The 24198-nt window shown below is 38.6% G+C and overlaps 1 protein-coding gene across 1 annotated transcript; it reads left to right on the forward strand.

Moving 5' to 3' along the window:
- Positions 1-3621: 3621 nt before the first annotated feature.
- Positions 3622-23795, forward strand: ddb1 (damage-specific DNA binding protein 1). Its single transcript, XM_017707676.2, has 27 exons — positions 3622-3819; positions 4858-5006; positions 5150-5266; positions 5399-5620; positions 8947-9061; positions 9148-9245; positions 9360-9518; positions 10523-10606; positions 10688-10804; positions 10925-11027; positions 11463-11538; positions 11657-11765; positions 11965-12143; positions 12557-12720; positions 13245-13352; positions 14464-14671; positions 15509-15604; positions 16010-16121; positions 17234-17357; positions 17738-17902; positions 18040-18134; positions 19155-19325; positions 19452-19561; positions 21208-21377; positions 21843-21945; positions 22113-22236; positions 23161-23795. The coding sequence occupies exons 1-27, from the start codon at positions 3759-3761 to the stop codon at positions 23242-23244; spliced, it is 3423 nt and encodes a 1140-aa protein (XP_017563165.1). The 5' UTR covers positions 3622-3758; the 3' UTR covers positions 23245-23795.
- Positions 23796-24198: the final 403 nt, after the last annotated feature.

Here is a 24198-nt window from a genome sequence, read left to right on the forward strand (position 1 = left end):
AACTAGTGTGTGAGCAACAGTTAGTCTATCCAGTTCCATGTACCTAACTGGTACTTTTTTAGGTATTTAAAATTAATTTTCAAATACTTTCAATTCAGCTCAAATATATGTTCCACATACTGCTGTTCAAAAGCCTGGAATCAGTGTTTTCAACAATATCAAACCACTTTAGTTGCAGACACGTGTAAAGATGTTTCTAATGTTAGTCCTTTGACATCTTTATTCATTGAATAACCAACCTTTGTATTATTATTATTAGTAGTATTATTAATATTATTAGTATTATTATTAGAATTACCACAATATATAATTACAATATTTAACTTGCGTCCTATTTAGATGGCAGTGTAGATTAAATCTGTATCATCAAAGTAGGGCTATGAATACTCTCTTTTTAATAATGAGTTTAAGATTCTATTTTATATTTTGTTGCTGTAGAAACTAATCCATAGCTAGTTTCTGCTCATGGGTGTATATGTGCTCACCTGCATTACAGTGCTGAGCTGCAGTGTCGAAGCTTTCGTAAGGAAATTTAGTGCCATCTCGTGGCTGAATGCATACATTACAGTCAGAAGAGTGACCCTAATGAAAAGACACACTAACAGTTTAAAAAGATAGAATACAAGATAAAAAAGTTAATTTGCATATGTTTTTTTTTAATGTAATTATAAGATGAACTGTCTGCCCTATGACTGGTGGGACCGCTGGGATAAGATGAACTACAGCTTGAGGCCTGGAGGATGTGTAGAGTGCTTCACACAGTATCTTATAATTGTGATTTCAGGAGAACTGCATATTCAGCAGGCAAATTTTAATCCTCTGCTGTGTAATAAGAGGAATGAAGAGTAGGCGAGCTGTTTGAACTGGTGAGTCATCATCCCAGATAAAGCTTTTGCCGCTCTACAGAAATTCAGAAGCTTACTCAGTGTTTGTTAACTTTGGCATGCTGATGTAATTCAGATGCTTTTGGTTTGGGAAGGAAAGTGAATTCATTTCATTAACCTTAAAACTGGGTATAAGCTTACATTGTTAATGCTTCAGGAAATCTGTGTAACCTTGTCTTTACAAACAATATTTTATAATTGGCTCCGAATGGATTGCAGTTCCAGTTCCCAGTGAACAGTAATGTAAGTATTTTAGGGTTCAAACTAGGTTTTATGCAATTACAATTACACTCAACAATTACACTAAACGAGTTAACCGGCACCAGTCATTGAGTAGTTTATGAAGTAAGGTTGTCACAATGCCAGGATTTTGATTTCTGATACCAATACCAAGTGTGGTATCACAATGCTTGATGCTGAAGCAATTCAATGAACAAAAAAGCCAGATAAACAAAGTACATTGGCTTGGACACAGAAATAAAATTCAAAGTGTTACAGTATTAAAGCACAATAAACAGTAAATATGCAATAAATTGTTCAGCAGTGTGTTTCTGGCAGAGGATGTGTTAACTTAATTTCACCGAGAAAATCAATAAAACATGTTGTTTGACCAGGGATGTCTAAATTTTTGCATATGGCTATATGTTTATGGCCTCTGTTTTGATTGGTTGCCCTGAAAAGCATCTCATTCAAAAAGCTGTCTAGGCTGAAACATTCCTTATAACATCAGCGTGAGTGAGCGAGGCTAAACTGCTGTAAGCTAGATAGGCAGAGACATACAAACATGTTTGTTGATGTCACAAAAACAATGACTTAAAACAGAGAGCAAACAGTACGTTTTGAACATACTACATATTTTTTAAAGAATAAAATGTGTGGTATGATGTGGTCCCTTTAAATAAAAAAACAACTGTAAAGTTTTGAATGTTAAATGATTGTTTACCATGTTATAGCATTGAAAATATAATGAACTTTTGACAGTTAATGCAACACTATTACATTTCATTTAACATTATATTGACCAGCCTTCTGCCAAATGTCAGCTGGGATAGGCTGCAGCACTCCCCCGCGACCCCGCAGCTTAGAAGATTATATTGACCAAATTACAAAAAAAACAATGTATATATATATATATATATATATATATATATATATATATACATATAAAATAAACTCAAAAAACTGCAAACCTATGTTTTATGAGGAAAATCTTGTTCCTTTAACCAACTCCTTGGCAGAGGACTGCCCAAGCCTGCCAAACTCTAATTTAATGCCTGCCTACTCTTAGAAACACAGAGCACTGGCATCTAACAGCACTGACTTATCTGTATGAACAACTGACACATGCCTTTGCTTTGATGCCAGTGAAAATTAGTATTAGCTTTTAACCTGACCTGACACTCCTTCTCACTCACTTTACATGACTTTTAGACTTCTCTCTGCTATAAGCAGAAGCTTATGTCGGTTAAATTGTCAGAACATACTGTGACTTCATCTTAAAGTGGCCTGTGTAGTAACTGCACATGTGGCTCACCAGTCCATCTGCTTCTTTCACATTCTGACAAATTCAGAAAGACACTGGCCTCATGCCTCAGGCCTCAGTCTGCTAAAAAACTAACACTTGAAAGAAGCTTCACCTGTCAGGAGGTCAGTGATGTCCAGCACAAGGCAGAAACAGCTGAATAACACAAAGGTGAATGCTGTACGATGGCTTTTAGATCTCAATTAATGTAGAATGTGTGTCATTGTTAGGAAACAGCATCATCCAACCAACCTGAACAATGTGGAGCAAATCTCCCACACACTTAAACCTTGCATTGCAACAAAAGGTGTCTCTACCAGTTAAAATTTTAAGGGAACTGACTACTTATGCAAGCAGATTCTTTTTTAAGTTTCTTTATTTTTTAAAGATCTGCTGACAAACAATTAATTTTTACTTTGAAAATTTACTTTAAGTAAATTGTATTACATTTAAGGGTACTGGATTCTTTTGCAAGGTGCTGTATAGCCACCAACTAAACCTACAGCAGTTTGGCCATGCCTATTCAGGCTTTTTTTTTAAGTTATAAGGAGAGTTTTGCTCTACATAGCTTTTTGAATGAGGCACATTCAGTACAAGGCAACCAATCAAAACAGAGGTAATTTATTTACATCATTCTTAAAGCATAGAAACATAAAAAGCCTGTTTATTTCAAATAAATAAAGAGAGGTTGGAAAATGATTAGGTTAAAATGAATGATGCTTGGTTTTGGTGCATAAACCCATGCAAACATTACCTTAAGTAGAAAAATAGTAGTACTTAGGATGTAGACGTTTGAAATAGATATTCTGTCCAAATATTTTCTGGTGTCACTTTGTTCAGAATGTATTGAAATCAAGTATCAATCAAGAATCAGTATCAAAGTCGAAGTAACTGCATTGCAATTGGTATTGAAAGTACTGGATCCATATGCTTTACATGGATGAAGTGTCCAAATACTTTTTGGTGCCACTTTTTAAACAAAAAGGTTCAAGAATGCGTATCAAATTGAGTATCGGTATTAATATTGATGATAGAAAATGCAGGAAGGACTTGTGATTGACATTTTAGTATTAGCGAGCTTGCTTATTTATTCACGTACTAATTACTGACTGACTGACAGACTGACTGCCTGACTGACCTATTTACTGTCATAAATCCTCCCGGGCTCTAGGCGGCGCAGTGGTGCTGATCTGACGCTGGATTGTTTTTCTTACTGCTGGGCTGTTCCGTGCATCCATGGTCGTCCATAGCAGCTAAGCTAACTAAATCAGTTGTTTACTGTTATTATTATTATTATTATTATTATTATTATTATTATTTGTAAAGGTGTTCGCATATTTATCTTGAACGCCATGTCGTACAACTACGTGGTGACAGCGCAGAAGCCCACGGCGGTGAACGCCTGTATCACTGGTGAGTGCGGGGCTCCGGCTGCGTGTTAACTGACTGCGCTTCCCGCCTTTAGGCTCAGAACTGGGCCTGTTTTGGTTCGCACTTTAGCTGTTTTCCGCAAATACTTAATCCCCTTCACTCTACCTTTCCCTATTGAGTATTTCTGTGACCTAATGTATCCTGTATGACCTTACAAACGATCAGATATGCTGAGTTATTTACTTTAGCTTGGTCGCTAACGGTAGCTAGTTAGCTGGCTTGCTAATAACATCTGAGCGAGCTACACACGCTCGAGTTAGCGACAAACAAGGTTCGTTGACTTATCGATTGATTTGACACCTTCTGTGATTAAACAGTACCATTTGGCTTAGTAGGTTTGCTTTGACGTCTTTAGAACTGTTGGTTTGTTTTAGGTTTTTCTCGCTAGAAATGTGAACACCCTGATGACATTAACGTGAAATAGGAGCCATTTAGAAGCCCCTTGAGCTGTCTGAATGTGTAGCTGCTATCTGGTTTATACCAGTGGGTCATATTTTGATTTGCATGGCTGTCTAACTAAACCTGGCATGTGGCTTAAAGATGGTCTGAACGTGTTAGCTATGCATGTCTGGCAGGCTAGCGTTAACTGTCAGAGCAGGCTTTTGAGGTTGCAAAACCAAAATGCAGTCTGCTGTGTCTTTCTAAGAGTATATTCGAGCTCATGCAGTTGAATGTTGTCTGTCCTGATGGCTGACAGCCAATTTATTCCATAAAATTACTTCTGCCATGGCTTTATGTAACTCACAAGGTCAGTCCTTGCACCTTCTTGGAAAACATCCTACAACAGCTGTTAGTCGTGACACTTGGGAGTCAGATCAAATCAAAGTGTATTTATAAAGCACTTTTTACAACAGGGGTTGTCACAAAGCAGCTTTACAGAAAAAAAATAGGTTTACTCACTTTGAGAACACAGCTGAGAGACTCAATTTCTAGGTTCATATCTGATAAAAACCTTTAAAATGATCAAAAATGATCACAGTTTCTAAATAAAACATTTTATTGTCCCTTCTGTACCTACAGGGCACTTTACCTCTGCAGAGGATCTGAACTTGCTCATAGCGAAGAACACACGCCTGGAGATCTATGTGGTCACCGCTGAGGGGTTGCGGCCTGTCAAGGAGGTTGGCATGTACGGGAAGATTGCCGTTATGGAGCTCTTCAGGCCTAAAGTAAGTTAGTTTTTTCCTGTGTATCTGTCTTTTGAGAGATGAGCTTGCACAAACCGTTACTTTTTCAGTTAGGCTATACGAATGGGTATGGAATTGATATGCATTCTGTAGGAGATGTTCTAAATTAATTTGTTTATTTCTAGGGGGAAAGTAAAGACCTTCTGTTCATTTTGACTGCCAAATACAATGCATGTATCCTGGAGTACAAGCAGAATGGAGACAGCATTGACATCATCACTCGTGCTCATGGAAATGTCCAGGTATGAACACACACACACATGGGCTCTGTGTTCAAAATTTATTTTGCTGCTGAGTGTTCATACTGTTATGAATAATTTTCATAACTCATATTTCAATGTGTTGTCATCTCCATTTTATCATTTTATTTCAAGGATCGGATTGGCCGCCCCTCAGAGACAGGCATCATTGGCATTGTGGACCCTGAGTGTCGCATGATTGGCTTGCGACTCTACGATGGTCTTTTTAAAGTCATACCACTGGATCGGGACAACCGTGAACTTAAGGCCTTTAACATTCGACTAGAGGAGCTGCAGGTTATAGATGTGCACTTCCTTTATGGCTGCCAGGCCCCCACCGTCTGTTTCATATACCAGGTAAATTGAGTTGATTTTTATATTTAATCTGTTTCTCCTCCTAGGTCGGTCACTGAATGGAGCTGGCAGTTTCATATTTAGAGTGTTTTTCTTTGCATATCGTGTCTTATTAGCACTTGGTACAATTACATATTTGGCAGACCTTATCCAGGATTACAGTTTATTTACAACCCCAATTCCAGTGAAGTTGGGATGTTGTGTAAAACATAAATAAAAACAGAATACAATGATTTGCAAATCCTTTTCAACTTAGTATCAATTGAATACACTACAAAGACAAGATATTTAATGTTCAAACAGATAAACTTTGTTTTTTGCAAATATTCACTCATTTTGAATTTGGTGCCTGCAACACGTTCCAAAGAAGTTGGGACAGGGGCAACAAAAGACTGGGAAAGTTGAGGAATGCTCAAAAAACAAAAGAATTTAGGGATTTCATCATCTAAAGTCCATAATATCATCAAAAGATACAGAGAATCTGGAGAAATCTCTGCAAGTAAGCATCAAGGCAGAAAACCAACATTGAATGCCCGTGACCTTCGATCCATCAGGCGGCACTGCATTAAAAACTAACATCATTCTGTAATGGATATTACCACATGGGCTCAGGAACACTTCAGAAAACCACTGTCAGTGAACACAGTTTGTCGCTCCATCTACAAGTGCAAGTTAAAACTCTGCCATGCAAAGCGAAACGCTGCCGGCTTCTCTGGGCCAGAGCTCATCTGAGATGGACTGACGCAAAGTGGAAAAGTGTCCTGTGGTCTGACGAGTCCACATTTCAAATTGTTTTTGGAAATCATGGACATCGTGTCCTCCGGGCCAAAGAGGAAAAGGACTGTCCGGATTGTTATCAGCGCAAAGTTCAAAAGCCAGCATCTCTGATGGTGTGGGGTTGTGTTAGTGCCCATGACATGGGTAACTTACACATCTGTGAAGGCACCATTAATGCTGAAAGGTACATACAGGTTTTGGTGCAACATATGCTGCCATCCAAGCAGCGTCTTTTTCAGGGACGTCCTGTTTATTTCAGCAAGACAATGCCAAGCCACGTTCTGCACGTGTTACAACAGCGTGGCTTCATAGTAAAAGAGTGCGGGTACTAGACTGGCCTGCCTGCAGTCCAGACCTGTCTCCCATTGAAAATGTGTGGCACATTATGAAGCACAAAATATGACAACGGAGACCCCGGACCTACAAAGCTCAAAGGTGATGCAACACAGTGGTAAACATGCCCCTGTCCCAACTTCTTTGGAATGTGTTGCAGGCATCAAATTCAAAATGAGTGAATATTTGCAAAAACACTAAAGTTTATCTGTTTAAACATTAAATATCTTGTCTTTGTAGTGTATTAAATTGAATATAGGTTGACAAGGATTTGCAAATCATCGTATTCTGTTTTTATTTGTTTTACACAACATCCCAACTTCATTGGAATTGGGGTTGTATATTACAGCAGTATTTCCCACGATGCTGATCCAACAGCTAAATAAAATACTTTTGTATGTTTCTGCATTTGCTGCAGTGATCTGCATGTTTGTGCTGTGTTACTTGCCTGCAAAAATCTATTTATTCCTCCTTATTTATTTCAGTAAAAGAGTATTTAGAGTGGAGCTCTATGACACTATGATAATGATGTTTTATTGTTATAACGAAGTCATTCCCAAAATCTCTTTCTGAGCCTGTTGGGAACATTGTTAGGACACAAACCTACACTTTGTAAATTTGAGATTTGTGGACTTTCTAGTGGAAACGTGTAATTGCACATTTTGTACATGTGTAATTGTACTTTTTGTCATGTCCCTTGTGCTTTGAGCTCATACCCTCAGTTGATGAATCTGAGGAAAGCCAGGGTTTTGAAAGTTTTAAAAAAAAAGTGTTAAATTAACTTACAACCTCATTCATCTACTGTTATAGTCATTGCTTCATATCACATTGATCTTGCATTTGAGACCTAAACATTGAGTCAGGCCCTTTTAAGCCTGTGTGTGACAAAGCCTAAGTCTGTCCGCATTAAGATGTTAAGACACATTATTGCAAAGAAAAATTCTGAAGACCATGTTGGTATAGTGTAGTGGGTAACACCTCTGCCTTCTATGCTGTAGACTGGGATCCCCAGCCTGGACAAGCACCCTACACTATACCAATAAGAGTCCTTGGGCAAGACTCCTAACACCACATTGGCCTACCTGTGTAAAAAAATTGTAAGTTGCTCTGCATAAGAGCATCAGCCAAATGCCATAAATCTAAATGTAAGACCAAACTGCTGTCTTTTTAAGTGGAGAAAGACCAGTCAAATTGATACTAAAAGCCACATTACCATTTCAGAAACATGTTTGAAGTCCCTGATGAAGTCTGACAGAGACAGCATGAGTAGTTTGTACTGTTTGGCTCAAATAATGTACATAAAACTGGATTTTTTTCAATCTTATGTTGGCTACTACACGTGCATGTCTACACCAAAGGGGAGCTTTTCCCGCTTGCAGCTTAAACTGTAAGGTGATTGACTAATTTTATTGAAAGGTGGGACTTTCCTTGTTAGCACACCCCAGTGTTACCAGCATTCCTGTTCATATCTCAATCTGTTTCCTTCTTTATCTTGTCTCTGGTGTCTTTAATATGGAAATAAAAATAATTTTACTCACTTTACTAGTATTTTAAAAATGTTTTTTATTTAAATGTTCTGATGCTTATTTTGTAGCATGAAAAGATTTTCAAGCATTGTGATTGTACAGTTTTGTCACATCACCCAGATGATGCCATTTGAAACTTTCTCAAGCAGACTTCTTTTCATTGTTCTGTATGGAGCAATGCTGAAAAGCACTCTCAACATGCTTCGCTTTATTCAGTCATGCTGCGCGGCCTCTAAAGAGTGCATTCCACTGCTGAGAAGTCAGTATCAGGAATGTCTTCTCTTTAGTTACTCAACCAACCTGCAGGCAAAGATAGTTTTTGGTGCAAAGTTAACCACAATCCAAATGTGAAATAGTTACCTATTTATTATTACACATTTTCACTATCAAAAAGTTTACTGAACATCTGTTTCACAACTCTCAAATCTTAAATGTCTAATGCTTACATACTTGTCAGTTAAATGTTTTAAGCTGCCCTTTAAGAACCACATCCCTTTTTTTTTCTTCAAGCATGAGATGCACCACTCCTCACATGAAAAAAGGCGTCTTCTAACTTTCCCTGTAACTCCAGAATAGTGATGCTAAATACAGCTCCCCTTCAAGTTTGACACTTTCCTGTCATGAAGGCCTACAGCTGAGATTGTTGTGGTTTGTCTTTTGACACACGTCACTCTTTTTGTCTCTCTTAATTAGGACCCTCAGGGCCGGCATGTGAAGACATATGAGGTGTCTCTAAAGGAGAAGGAGTTCAATAAGGGCCCTTGGAAACAAGAAAATGTGGAAGCTGAAGCCTCAATGGTCATCCCAGGTGAGCTGAAGAGAGTGGAAAGGGGGCAAAAATAGTTGGGTAGTGGCAAGATTTAATAGCAATTCTAAAATTTGTCTGTGTTTCAGTTCCTGAGCCATTTGGTGGGGCTATAATTATTGGTCAGGAGTCCATTACCTATCACAATGGAGACAAATACCTGGCAATTGCACCTCCAACAATTAAGGTAATTTTTCTTTTACAGTTTCACCTGAGATTGCACTTACCTTGTGGATTATTTTATAGTACGTTTGTCTTCTCAATATATAATCAATATTCTTTTTTTTTCTTGTTTCTTAAGCAAAGTACGATTGTCTGTCATAACCGTGTGGACCCAAATGGTTCTCGCTATCTGCTGGGTGACATGGACGGAAGACTGTTCATGCTGCTGCTGGAGAAGGAGGAGCTAATGGATGGTTCCATGGTGCTCAAAGACCTACGAGTGGAACTACTGGGAGAGGTGTGTTTTTGTTGTTTATTTAATTTTTTACACCTATTTTTTCTAACTATAGCTGTCTGTTATATTGGGTAAATATTCTGTGATTAATGGATCAATAAAAATGGACCAAAATAATTATTTTGTACATTCTTGTTACTTTGAAGTTAGCGTTTTGCAGATCCAATTTGTTGCCACCATCTGTAATGTTTCACGTTTTGGCCACTAAAATTTTAGAGTTCCCGCCTCCTACTGTTTTTAACTAAGCACTGGATATGTATAATTTTCACACACTCACAAATATCCACCATTCATCACAAACCATTTCGAGGGATATCACTATCATTTTCCATCCATCCATCCTTTTTCTAAGCCGCTTCTCCGTCAGGGTCGCGGGGGGATGCTGGAGCCTATCTTCGGGCAGAAGGCAGGATACACCCTGGACAGGTCGCCAGTCCATCGCAGGGCCACTATCATTTTATTATCATAAAATAATTAGCACAGAATTTCTTGCTAAACACACATCCTGCTGCAGTTTAGACTTGATTTCTATGATGGCTTTAAACTGATTACAGATGTTTTTATTACATCAGTTATGATGTCAAATAATATTAAGTTGCCATCTTTGGTAATAAACCACCTCTGCTTTTGAACATTAGCAGGCATGTGCATTTGTGAAATTTAGCCGCTGTGGCTGTTCTTTAAATGATGCATACAAAAGCAACTTACTCCCCCCTTGTGGAGAAACTTCAGACTACTAAACATACATCTAGAAATTTCAGTTGGTTTGCTGTGCAAAATGTAAATAAAAAAAAAAACAATGCAATGATATACAGATCATTTAAATATAATATATGCCTGTGTAATACTGGCCACAAGTTCTTCGTTTTGCTCCTAAGGTTAATTTGCTTGACGCCCTGAGTGGCCAGTGCAAATTTTTATATTTGTCCACCACTGCCTGTGTGTCGTATTCAGTTTTTACAGATCTGAGTGTCTGTGTGTTAAGTTATATATGCTTGTTTCCCCAGACTTCCATTGCTGAGTGTCTCACATACCTGGATAATGGAGTTGTGTTTGTTGGTTCTCGGCTTGGAGATTCTCAACTGGTCAAGGTCAGTCACTGTTTATAGTTCTGTGTCTTCATTCTGCCATATCTGTAAAATGGAGTAATAAGAGTGTCTCTCTTTCTGTAGCTGAATGTGGACAGTAATGACCAGGGCTCATACGTAGCAGTTATGGAGACATTCACTAACCTTGGCCCCATAGTGGACATGTGTGTGGTGGATCTGGAGAGACAAGGCCAAGGCCAGGTGAGGCAGCTGTTGCACTGTAGATTTAGCAACTAATGATAAACAAAACTAAATGCAAACTGCTTGTGTACAGTGTACAATGCACTGCTTTTTGGAATTTACTTTTTTCTTTTCCTGTAGCTGGTGACTTGCTCGGGTGCCTTTAAGGAGGGCTCTTTAAGAATCATTCGTAATGGAATAGGAATCCATGAGCATGCCAGTATCGACCTGCCAGGCATCAAAGGTTAGTTAAAATGTGTCACTGCATTGTCCATAATGTGAAAGTTTGGATGTTTATACATACAACTTTTAAAACATTTTCTTAAATCATTTAATAGATTTTTAGGTCTTTTAAGCTTTAACAATTCTTTGGAATAATTTGAGATCCTTAAGTAAGACATTCAGTGCATGTTTAGATTCATCATATTTGGATGATTTAATTTTACCTCTTTTCTCGCAGAGGCTATGGTTCTTTGTCATTTCACAGATATTTTTTCTTTCCTTTTGAAGGCAACAGTTAATCAAAATGATTAATTAGGCATGTGTGAAAGCCTATTCAGGGTGTATAGGCTTTAAACTTGGGGAACTGACAGTTTAGTGTTCAGGCTTCAATTATTTAAAAGTTTAACTTGCATTCAAACTCCCTCTCTCACACAGTCTTCTTTTTTTGTATCTTTAGGACTCTGGCCTCTTCGCTCTGAGGCAGGCAGAGAGACTGATGACATGCTGGTGCTTTCTTTCGTTGGTCAGACCAGGTTAGACTATTGCTTAGACCGATCAGTGATTAGATCCGTGTTCTGTAAGCCATGTTTTTGTTTAAGATTTGCAAATTTGTATGGTGTGTGTAACAGCTTTGGGTTTGGTGCTGCTTAGGGTGCTGATGTTGAGTGGAGAGGAAGTGGAGGAGACTGAACTTCCAGGGTTTGTGGATAATCAGCAGACCTTCTTCTGTGGTAATGTGGCTCACCAGCAGCTAATTCAGGTACTTTAGCTCATATTTTACATACAGTTGCACACACTGGCTTACAAGTGCAGAAAGGCATTGTAGTGTGAAATTAATTTTTGTACAAAGTAAAATGAAAACCCTAGTATTTGAAAGTAGACTTTTCTCTGAATCTTTGCTGTGAATTAAAGAGATTTGGGTGGTCATAATTAAAGTTTTTGTTTTTGTTTATGTGCAGATCACTTCAGGGTCAGTGCGACTAGTAACTCAGGACAGTAAGGCTCTGGTCAGTGAATGGAAGGAACCTCAGGGTAGGAACATCAGTGTGGCTGCCTGTAACTCAACCCAGGTGGTGCTGGCTGTGGGCAGAGTGCTCTACTACCTGCAGATTCTCAGTGGAGAGCTCAAACAGATCAGGTATGCACAAATACAGACAGGTAAGTTGATTTGGGCATGAGTATCACTCACTAAACTTCACAATAAAAAATAATTGATAACTGACCTAATTGATGAATTGGTGATTGTCAATTTGCAATTTGCGTTAGAACAATTATTTAATGGTTTAATGGATTTTTACAATATAGTATTTTATTGGTGTCATGAAGTGTTGGTTTTTCCTAGTTTATCTTTCAAGTCATTTTGCGCATTACAAGACTGCATGGTTTGCTGTTGTTTGTCGAATTTTTTTGTCATAACAAAAAGAAGGTATTTGTGAACAGGATCCTTTGTGCAAAAAATATATCAAGCCAATTGAGCTACAGTTTAGTTATTCCTTATAGTGTGTCTTTCAGCTCCAGTAAATCATCTGTCCTCTTTTTGTCTGTATACAGTTCCACAGAGATGGAACATGAAGTGGCTTGTCTGGACATCACTCCGCTGGGTGAGAATGGTGGAGAGTCTAGCCTGTGTGCTGTAGGCTTGTGGACTGATATCTCAGCTCGAGTGCTCCGACTGCCCTGCTTCAGTCCTCTGCATAAGGAGATGCTGGGAGGAGGTAAGAGGAGAGGAACAGTCCACAAGAACATCTAAAGGGAAAGAAAACAAGGGTTAAAAGGGTGGAATGCTAAAAGGATAATGAATACAATTTGCCATTACACACATCTTATTGTTCAGAAGAAATTCATCACACCATACTTGCCCTATTGTGTGCTATGATGGTAAAATTGCTTAGCTTAAATAATGAGGAAGTAAACAGTCTGCTATTTTTAATCCTTTTGTCTTTGAAGCTTTTTAGCTGAGATGCACAGTTCATTTATGAATTGTGGGCATATATTTGTACATTGCAAGACCTCCTAAGCTAACAGCAAAAGTATAGCTGGTTATTATCTATGTAGAAATGGAAAGAATGTTTTTATATTTTATATGAATTTATATTCAGTCACATTCAGCAGATATTGGATATATTGTGCAGCTTTGTAACACAACTAAATTGCCTCCTTCAAGTCTTAAGGTATTTAGTTATTTAAATGTTACCTGTAGAATGAGGGTTAATCAGCCATCTTTCACTTTCTCCATCAGAGATTATCCCACGTTCCATCCTCATGACCACTTTTGAAGGCAGCCATTATTTGCTGTGCGCTCTGGGAGATGGTGCGCTCTTCTACTTTGGACTTGATCTGCAGACAGGTACGAGAAATGTACAGTTCACTTTTCAGCTGCACATTACATAAAGCTCTAGCATGGCATGAAATTAAGGAGTACATTTTGCTCTGACTTTAATCCGTTTTCACTTCATCTTGTTGACTATTTTTGTGTGTTGCAGTAAAATATTCACAGACGCACAGTAAACAGTTGTGCAGGATTTGGTTGCTGCATTGCAGGCATATTATTTCAGGAGATGATAAATGATTGTCTGTGCCAAGTTCAGAAATTAATTTGAGACCAATAATTTGAAACTACAAAATGTAATGTGAGGAGGGGAAGACAGTGCTTTTTGGGCATGTAATGTATTGAGGATCAAAATGAGAGGATCTGCCCTGTAGTCAGTGACTGTGGCTTATATTTGTGTTATGTTGATTCCATGGAGTTTATATAGATATAGTTTTTATATATAAAAATTGAGGAACTGCAGTTACTTTCTCTGACTTTTTTCAATTTTCTGAGTAGTTCAGTTATTGACATTTAAATTATATGCAGTGGCAGCGAAAAGCTATTTTGATTCAAATTAAATTGTTTATCAGGTTGCTATGATTCTGTTTCTTGATACTGATTTATTGCATTAGAGATAATATATATTACTTGATGTGTAACGCTGATAGTACTGATGTCATGACATTATATGGAGTCTGCTATTGTCAAAGCAGTGTAAAAGAAACTTTATGGAAAGGGAATTACACCTTCTTTTTCAGCCTAAGAAGTTGTATACAAGGTCTTTGAGAGGATTAATGCGAAGTGGTACACTATTTATTAATAGATGATTTTCTTGGGTTGCAAGGCAAGAAAATAAGCCATTTCTATTAACCATTATCCTAAGTACAGCATAACATTTCTGTGTTTTAAAAATGGAAATCAGTCTAAAGCCTAGATCAATATTTGTAAATGTGAAAACATCATGTCAGCTGCCTTTGAGCAGATGGTTTTCAATATAATACAAACATGATATTTACACAACATTGCTGAATCTGGCAGATGTGCATATGATTTTTACAATTTTTTTCCCCCCTTTCGCTTCACAAGAAGCTCTGCTTGCATAAGCAAATCCCTTTTGGTTTGTTGAGTGTTTGTGTATTTTGTGCAGGTGTTCTGAGTGAGCGGAAGAAGGTGACGCTGGGCACACAGCCCACAGTGCTGCGGACATTTCGCTCTTTGTCCACTTCCAATGTGTTTGCTTGCTCAGATAGACCCACTGTCATCTACTCCAGTAACCACAAACTTGTCTTCTCCAACGTCAACCTCAAAGAGGTCAACTACATGTGCCCTCTCAACTCTGAGGGATACCCTGACAGGTATGTGTCTTTGAGTGATTATGTGGGTGTATATTAAGAGTGTAGGCATGTTTGACAGATCTGTGTCTTATCAGTGTAAGTCTTATCAGTGCACTTCACATCTTGTGTCAGGTATTGCATAGTGTCCATGAACTTGAGGATTAAGGAACTGGGTTAAATTGAGCAGTCAGCCTTGTCTTAAGTTGCAAAAAAGGAAAAAAAAAAGCATGATAGCACCATTTTCTATTATCCAGTTTTATTACATTAGTGATACTGATTCATAAAGGCCTTCTATTACCAAGACAGCTCCTGGTTTGGCAGATAAGATCATTTTTATAAGGTAATTTGCTAGCGAGTTATTACTTGGCATACTTATAAAAACTAAGGACATGGCAGATTCATATAGGATGAAAATCTCCTCAGCAGTCTGTAAAATTACAGTACTAACCCAGCTTTAAAAGGGGTTTAAAATGAGCTTTAGCAATAACCGCAGGTTATGTTAAGCACTTGCAGATTGATGCCAGTAGATATTCCATCATATCCTGTGGAAAAGTGTTTTTTTTTTTTTTTTTTTTTTTTTTTTTTTTTTTTAACTATATCACTTTTATAGTAATACAGTAAAATATAGTCTGTAGTCTTTATGGCGAATATCAAGCCGATGTTATTCTTTCTATCTTGAGAGTACAACTCCGAATAATAAATAATTAGATTTTATGCACTGATGTTGGCTTTTGGCTATAAATTTCATTCTGTTTCTTTCTCATGACATTTCATTCATTTGTTCAGGGCTACTACAGTTTTTCAGATTGTATTTGTTCTAGGTTATTCATTATGCTGTTTTTCCCCCTTCTATTACAGCTTGGCTTTGGCCAATAACAGCACTCTGACCATTGGCACTATTGATGAGATCCAAAAACTCCACATTCGGACTGTCCCTCTCTATGAATCACCTAAGTGAGTCTGTAGTACCAATATTTCTTTTCTTTTTTCTTTTTTTTTTTCCCTTCCAATTGCTAAATAAATGCATTCCTTTTTAAGCTCCCATCAGGAATAGCTGCAAACAGTGCCACATAATCACTGGGAGTCACTCTGAATTTGTCAATTCAGAGAATGGTTGTCGCCACTTATGTGCGCTTTTCTAAAATACCTGTTGTCGTACATAAAACAGCCCTGCAATTTACAGCAATTACTCACTGGAGCTTAAAGCATTAGTTTTTGAAGAGACAATAAGAGGTGAAAGTAAACAGCAGATTTGCTTTGAAAGTAAACTTTGCCTTGTTCTGACCCCACTATGAGAGCTGCACTTGATTGATCACACCATCATGTTAAAACATTCACACACTTTCTTTCTCCCCTCAGGAGAATCTGCTATCAGGAGGTGTCTCAGTGCTTTGGGGTGCTGTCCAGCAGAGTGGAAATGCAGGATGCTAATGGAACCACAGCTCCTGTGCGCCCCAGTGCTAGCACTCAGGTACAGCTGCTCTTCTCTGCTATTGCAGACACCTGGTCAGTAGAGCCTAGTATGCCATCTGATCTCTCTTCAGATTTAAGGGGGCTGTATTAGTGGAGTAAATCTCTGACTAATTCTTTTAAGAAAATGATAGTGATTTAGATATTGCTTTTGCTGTTACTGTTGTGCAATTGCAACAAAGGCTATCCTTGGTCTGAAACAGCAGAGGTCATATAAATGACAGCCAAAGTGCATGGCATTTTCCTGCATATGGGGCTGCTCGGCTGCAGTCTGGTCAGCCTATGCTAACCCCTGTCCGCCACAGAAAGTGCCTACAGTGGGCATGTGAGCATCAGGCCTGGACCTTGGAACAGTGGAAGAATATTGCCTGGTCAAGTGAGTCCTGTCTTCTTTTACATCAATTGGATGGCCTGGTACATGTATGATGTGCACCTGAAAAAAGCAGTGGCACCAGAATGTGCAGATTGAAGAAGGCAAGCTGGTGGAGAGAGTGGGATTCTCTGGATAATGTTGTGCTGGGAAGCATGAGTCTCAGTGTTCATGCAGATGTCAATTTGACATGTGCCACCTAACAGAACATTGTTGCAGACCAGGTGCGTCCATTGAGGTGTGGCAGCAGCCATATTCTGCAGAATAATGCACACTGCCACACAGCATGCATTGTTTGGAAATGATTTGCGGGACATGAAGAGTTTGAGGGGTTGCCCTGGCCTCCAAATTTTCTAGATTCCAGTCAGATTGAGCATGTGTGGGATATGACTGAGCAACATGTCTAATCTGTGGTGGCTCCGCCTTCCAACTTGCAGGACAGAATTTGCTACTAAACTCTTGGTGCCAGATACCACAGGGCACCTTCGGTGATCACGTAGAGTCCATGGTTTACAGGGTCGAAGCCGTGACAGGTGTTCATAATGTTGGTGTTCAAAAATATTTTCTGTGACCTGCCTGTTTGAGTACGTATTGTACTGAATGTATTTCTAATCTATTATAATCAATTTTAACATGTGGTTGATTCATCACTTTCATTTTCACACCTCTGTTGTGTGAAAACATTAACACAATGATACTTTGAAATGAAAAGATTGTGTTGACACTTCACTTTCTCTCCTCAGGCTCTGTCCAGCAGCGTGAGTTCCAGTAAGCTCTTCCCTAGCAGCACCTCCCCCCATGAAACCTCCTTTGGAGAGGAGGTGGAGGTGCACAGCCTGCTCGTGGTCGATCAACACACTTTTGAAGGTGTTATTTCTGTTCTAACATTTGCCTACACTCACTGTCATTCTGTCATGTGCTCTCACACTTTCTCTCTCTCTAGCACAAGTGAGTGAGTGAGTGAGTGAGTGAGTGAGTGAGTGAGTGAGTGGGCGAGTGGGCGAGTGGGCGAGTGGGCGAGTGGGCGAGTGAGCGAGTGAGCGAGTGAGCGAGTGAGCGAGTGAGCGAGTGAGCGAGTGGGCGAGTGGGCGAGTGGGCGAGTGGGCGAGTGGGCGAGTGGGCGAGTGGGCGAGTGAGCGAGTGAGCGAGTGAGTGAGTGAGTGAGAGAGAGAGAGAGAGAGCTCATATGGACAGGCTTTTGGAAAGAATTGCTGATGAGTAATTCTTCTTTGGTTCCCTCCCTCCAGTGCTTCATGCCCATCAGTTTTTGCCCAGTGAGTATGCTCTGAGCCTGGTGTCCTGTAAGCTGGGCAAAGATCCCGCTGTCTATTTCATTGTTGGCACTGCCATGGTCTACCCTGAGGAGGCAGAGCCTAAGCAAGGCCGCATCATTGTCTTCCACTACACAGACGGTAAATGTGGTCTGTTGTTTGTTCATTTTTTGGGTATTGTTTTGTGCAATGTTGTTATTTTTATCATTATATAAATATAATTTTTTTTTAATAAAAAAAATATAATTTTTTTTAAAACAATTTTTTTGTCCCTGTAGGTAAACTGCAGACAGTAGCCGAAAAAGAGGTTAAAGGAGCCGTGTATTCCATGGTGGAGTTCAATGGCAAATTGTTGGCTAGCATCAACAGCACTGTGAGTGACCTTTTATTTTGTGTGCAATTTTTTTTTTTTTTTTTTTTTGTGGGAGTTTTTTAATAAATTCAACACAATATCTGTGTTCCTCATAGGTATATAACTAATTAGCCGATAACCCTTAATTGACATCTCTTGGTTTAAAAAAAAAAAACAATTTTTTTTTCCTTCCTGGTAAACACCACTTACAAAAGTATTTGAATAGGTGGTTTTATCATTGAAGTTAAGGAATATTTTTTTAATCCAACACAGGAGGGTGTAGTAGGCAGCTGGTTTCACAAGATAGGACTACCGAAAAATTTAAATATGCTGATAAAAACAGTGTTTGGGAACCACTTTTCAAGAGGGTGCTGCCATGTTTACAATGATGCACCACATCCAAAGCCCCAAGCGATGTGACAGACAACTGTTTGTCATGTTCTCCAAGAGAAAGTTTGAAGCATGGCAGTGTGAGGGGAAAACACACATGGGTTTGAAAAATTGTAGAGAAGGACGTGGTGGCCGGTAACAGCTTTTATGGCGTCCTGAAGTATATCAACCACAGTTCATTTAACTTCATTCAGTCCACCATTCCATTATTGTACACATTAGTTGTTTTGACAACTTATTATTTGGATGTATAATCAGGAATTATATTGTAATTTTTAGCCTATTGGTTTCAACAAAACTGAGTATTTATGTAGGGTATGTTTAATACAGGTTTGTACTGTTTATATTATGTCTACAATAATGCTTGGCCCCACCTATCAGTACTACATGATATGATCCATACGAGGAAGGGGAATCTCTACATATCAACACGGAATTTGATTGTGTGCATATATCAAGTATTTCAGTGATTTCGATGAGGCCAGCCAGTCAGCTTTTAGAGGTGGTAGTTTCTGTTTTATAATTACTCTTTTGATTGCTTGATTTTTAGTTTTTGTCTGTTAAATATTAATCGCTGACTAATCATGATCATTCATCGTAATTTGCATCCCTAGTTCCTGATAATGTCATTTTTGGTGGGTGTTTGTGTAGGTACGCCTGTATGAGTGGACTGCAGAGAAAGAGCTGAGGACTGAGTGTAATCATTATAACAACATCATGGCTTTGTATCTGAAGACCAAGGGAGACTTCATACTGGTGGGAGACCTAATGAGGTCTGTGCTTTTGCTGGCATACAAACCCATGGAAGGGAACTTTGAAGAGGTGAGTTATTAGCAAGGTGGTGAATATTTAAAAAGGCAGAGAAAATTCAGTGCATTTTTGACTTCCAGTGGCACTAAGCACTAGGCACTTGTTTGTGTGATTTAAATTTGTGTTTCTTTTAATCAGATTGCTCGAGACTTCAATCCTAACTGGATGAGTGCTGTGGAGATTTTGGACGATGATAACTTCCTTGGGGCAGAAAATGCTTTTAACCTTTTTGTCTGTCAAAAAGACAGGTAGGGAAAGAATGTCATTAACCACATATTAATCATGAGCTGCCAAACACATTATTGCACAGTTGGACACGTGCTTATACCCTTGGCTCAGCTTGTGCAGGGCTTTCAGATTAACTTGAATTATGCATTTCTATAACAAGAACATAGTATCATTGAGGTAAAGCACTACTTTTATGAAGCACCAAAAGCTGTTTGTGCTAATAGCTCCTGTCTTAAGATTTTGGCCTCATCCGCATGTATCCAGATACGTTTTAGAAGATACGTGTTTTTTTTTTTTTTTTTTTTTCCCCTGTTTAAAATAAATAAGCTTTGTCCACATCACCAGCATTTTCAAAATGCTCAAAAAGCATGCCTGACCAGTAAGGTGCAATAGTACTTCATAAAGGTTGTACATGTACAGTGCACAAAAACTGAAGCAGGAATTCTCTAACACTTCTAATAGGCTTTCACCTGCAGGCTGTCTGACCTTTTCTGTCAGAAAATAAAAGCATAAAAAGAAGGTTGCTACTTGCTGCTATTGAGTATTTTCAGTTGCCATGGCTATGCAAGTCTCTGATGGAAAGTAAAATCTGGCTTTGGTTAATGATTAGCAAGTCATGTATCTTGAGAATCATTGAGGTATTTCTGATTCTTTTCTTGAGTGCCTCGCTATCCCCTTTTCTGCTGTAGCACTGTGAAACTCTTATCTTAATATTTGCAGTTGAGTTTACATCCTTTTTTAAGAGAACTGAGTGTAGTGTAGTGTAGTGTAGTGTGTAGTGTAGTGTAGTGTAGTGTAGTGTAGTGTAGTGTAGTGTATTCTGACATCTCCACACTATGTAATGAAAAAGGAAGTTCAGTTGTTATAAATGGCATCACCCCCAAACTCCCAAGCATACAGAAACAACCCAGATGTCAGCCGTATTTCAGATACAGAGTTCTGCATGCGGAGTACGTGTTTCCTAAAATCTGCACCCACACAAAATGCTGAACATTGAGAGTTAAAAAAAATCTTCACTTTCACACAAAATGCTAGTTTCATGTGGACATGAGGCTAAAACACAGAAAAAACTTCAAAGGTTTTTGGATACGTGTGAACAAGGGTTCAACATGTATCTCCTGCATGCAGACTCTACCTATCATGTCTAATGCTTAGGTTTTCAAAACTAAGTCACAGTCTCATCTATCAAAGACAAATCTTGACGAGCTTGGAAACAAACAGTGCATATGCAGGAAAAGAACTGTTTCTGTAGAAAAGTCCTTCAGAATCTCAGTGGACCAGATGACATTGTAATTTTATAAAAAACTTTGAGCATGGAGTGTTTGAATCTCTGATTTTGTACCCAGAACAAACAGAACTGAAGGTAAGAAGAGAAGAGGTTAGAGTAGTTGTGGTGAACTTGTGTGTTGAAGATGCTCAACAAGCCCCTGCATGGTTTAATGTCAAGCAATTTGGGCAAATTGATCCTTTTTGTTATTTAACTGAAAACCAGAGAATGTGCCTCTGTCGCCTCTGACACAAATGACGGTATAATTTTCCACCTTGAGCTGTAATCCACCTTGAGCACTCATTGACAAGGTTGAAAACCTTCAAGCTGATGGTCATTATTGTATGTATTCTGAATCTTCTTATATTCTCACTCTCTGTTTCTCTTTGTCTGTGTCAGTGCTGCCACCACTGATGAAGAGAGGCAGCATTTGCAGGAGGTGGGTGTGTTCCACTTGGGCGAGTTTGTGAATGTGTTTTGCCACGGTTCTCTGGTCCTGCAGAACCTTGGCGAGAGTTCCACCCCTACCCAAGGTTCTGTGCTCTTTGGCACGGTTAATGGAATGATCGGTAAGAGAACTCCCTTTGCTGTCAGAGCTCTAGATTTTAGAAATGAATACACCATAACCTTTTGTAGCACCTACAGCTATTATTTGCTGTCATTTCATTTACATTACATAGATATTTGCATAATTGCATAGTCAGTTACATAATGAATTGCATGCACATTCAATTTACATTGCGTATCAACACCAGCATGGCAGAATTTTGAGGGTTTTTTTTCCCTCTGCAAAAACATGACTACACAGTTTCTCTGGTTGTTTCAACCAATTAGAAATAATTAATTTAAGAAGCTTTTCAGGGCATGCTGTGTTGTGAGTTCAGGAGAGTTTATTCTTTTCTAATTTAAATGCTGAAGTCAGTATTTAGCTATCAGCGCAAAGTGTCTATGCAATGTCATACAAAATGTGTTTAGCATTTTAAAAAAAATCTGACTGGTGTGTGGATTTGTTTTGTTTTGTTTTTTTTTTTCAGGATTAGTGACATCTCTGTCAGAAGGCTGGTACAGTTTACTCATGGATTTGCAAAATAGACTCAACAAGGTCATTAAGAGCGTGGGCAAGATCGAGCACAGCTTATATCCTTTTGTAAAAGAAAAGAACGGTAGCGTTTGTGTCCGTTCTTGTTCCTGTAGTTCTGTAGTTGTGACCTCAGTTCTAAGAATGCTTTGTGTTTGTCTCTGAGTTTTCTCCATTTTTGTAATTTTGTAGATGAAATGTAGTTTTTATCTTTAACACTGAGCACCTGGAGATCATTCAATACGGAACGGAAGACGGAGCAAGCGACAGGTTTCATCGATGGTGACCTAATCGAGAGCTTTTTGGACCTAGGACGTGCTAAAATGCAGGAAGTGGTTAGCACGCTACAGGTATTACTGCACCTCTTGTTTGCATTTTCTTTGTTAGGTCTGTGTTGGTATATCTGACCATGCAGGTTAAGGGTGAGCAAAATGCCAAAAATAAAACATCTCAGAACTTGAAAACATGTCCTTGGTGCACAAAACACATTTTTTCTATTTTTTCTGAGGTATAATAGTTTTTCTTAGGTTTGGGAAGTTAGTCGGAACAAGAAACAGTATCGTGATTTTCATTTGTGCTTTTCCTGATGCTCTTGGTTGCTGGTTAGCATTGTCTCAAGTGCATGTATTTCTGAGAATAAACAACAGAAAGCCATCCATCTGGAGCAGAAAGTAACTTAATAAAACTGCACCTGGTGAGAAATGCAGCAGAGTTCAATACATGCTCGGGAATAAAGTGTTTTTTCATTACGTTTTAGTAAGATTTTGTTAGTAGTATAAATATAGTAATAAGACTAAATAAAAAAAACTTTAATGATTTAAAGTAGAACATCTTCCTTTCTCTATTCTCATAGCTGATTAAAATATTTAAGACAATGTTAGCACTAGAAAACAGCATTCCTAACCATTTTGTGTAATAACTTCATATTCATGAAAAGCTTCAGAAGTCTGGTTGTCAACAACATTATGAACAATTCTGGCTGTGGAAGTTTCTCTGTAATGGTGCATTTCACGTCAAACCACTCTGGATGTTTTGTTTAAATTTTAAACACTTAATTGTGCAGAAATTATTAACACTCAGTGAAATTCGTCTCTGTTATAGAAAATCTTTTTTTTTTTTCTTTTCTTTAGAATCATATTACCCTTACTGCAAATACAGTTTGTGTAAAGTGTGGTTACCAGATTTTTTTTAAATTTAGCTTTTGCTCTGTACTCTTGCACTGTCGGAGTGTAGCTGCAGATTCTGCTCTCCTCTTAAATGTGTCTATGTTTCAGATTGATGATGGCAGTGGGATGAAGCGAGAGGCCACGGTGGATGAAGTGATTAAAATAGTGGAGGAGCTCACCAGGATCCACTAACTCTGTTGGTCTAAATAACGTTCTGTACATAGATATAAATAAACCAACAGGTGTGGGCGAGTGTGTGTGTGTGTGTGTGTGTGTGTGTGTGGATGTATGTATGTGTGCGTGTCTGTCTGTATTTTGTGTGTTTCACTCTTAAAGTCTGAGCTCCATCTTCCTTTCCTCTCTCTCCAGGGCCTCCTGCCCTAGGAATACACACACAAGCTTTCTACACATTTGCAGAACAGAATCCTACCAGGAATATACTCTGTACTGGGGCCTGACAGTATGACTGAGTATGTGTGATTTGAATTTTGATTGAATTTTGTGCATTTTCTTTCCCTGTGTGTGTGTGTGTGTGAGTGTGAGAGAGAGCGCACGCGCGAGAGAGTGAGAAGAGTGAAGGCTTAACAGTGAGTTCTGCTTTGGTACAAATACTGCATTGCTAGGAAATACAAGGCCAGGATGTTCTGACAGCACTGAATGAGGCGGAGGAGTTAAATAGACTTTTATTAGTGATGTAACATTTCCGCAGTCTTTTCTTTTAATAAAGCTTGCTTCAGTACCACCTTCTGATCTGGCTGTGTTTTTTTTTTTTTTTATTTTAGAGAGATACATTTTGTAGCATGTTTCACAAAGGCCCAGAAACTGCACTTGGAACTAGTTCTTCTTGGCTTGAGTGCTCTTACTCTATATATCTGGAGCGAATGTCATTTTTCTGATGTTTCTGCTGTTGAACACCACCTTCTTCCCCAAACTGAGTTTACTAGTTATGCTAGATATGATCTTAACGCTAAGCAGGAGGGAAATACTACCATATTCACTTTTCTGTCCTGAGTCTGTCTCAATTGCTTAATGTATTGAGCAGTTGAGTATTTGACAAAGCAGGATTTTTCACTTGAACAGGTTACTTGTACCATAAATCAAGGATTGTCCCATACATATTCTGCACTACTTGTACTGGACAGGCTT

This window comes from Pygocentrus nattereri, chromosome 7 (assembly GCF_015220715.1).
Source record: "Pygocentrus nattereri isolate fPygNat1 chromosome 7, fPygNat1.pri, whole genome shotgun sequence".
Taxonomy (NCBI): domain Eukaryota; kingdom Metazoa; phylum Chordata; class Actinopteri; order Characiformes; family Serrasalmidae; genus Pygocentrus; species Pygocentrus nattereri.

Coding starts and splice junctions, on each gene's coding strand:
- ddb1 (XM_017707676.2), top strand. CDS start 3,759: ATGTCGTACAACTACGTGGTGACAGCGCAGAAGCCCACGGCGGTGAAC. Junction 3,820..4,857: donor GGTGAACGCCTGTATCACTG/GTGAGTGCGGGG, acceptor CTGTACCTACAG/GGCACTTTACCTCTGCAGAG. Junction 14,672..15,508: donor TCTGAGGGATACCCTGACAG/GTATGTGTCTTT, acceptor CTTCTATTACAG/CTTGGCTTTGGCCAATAACA.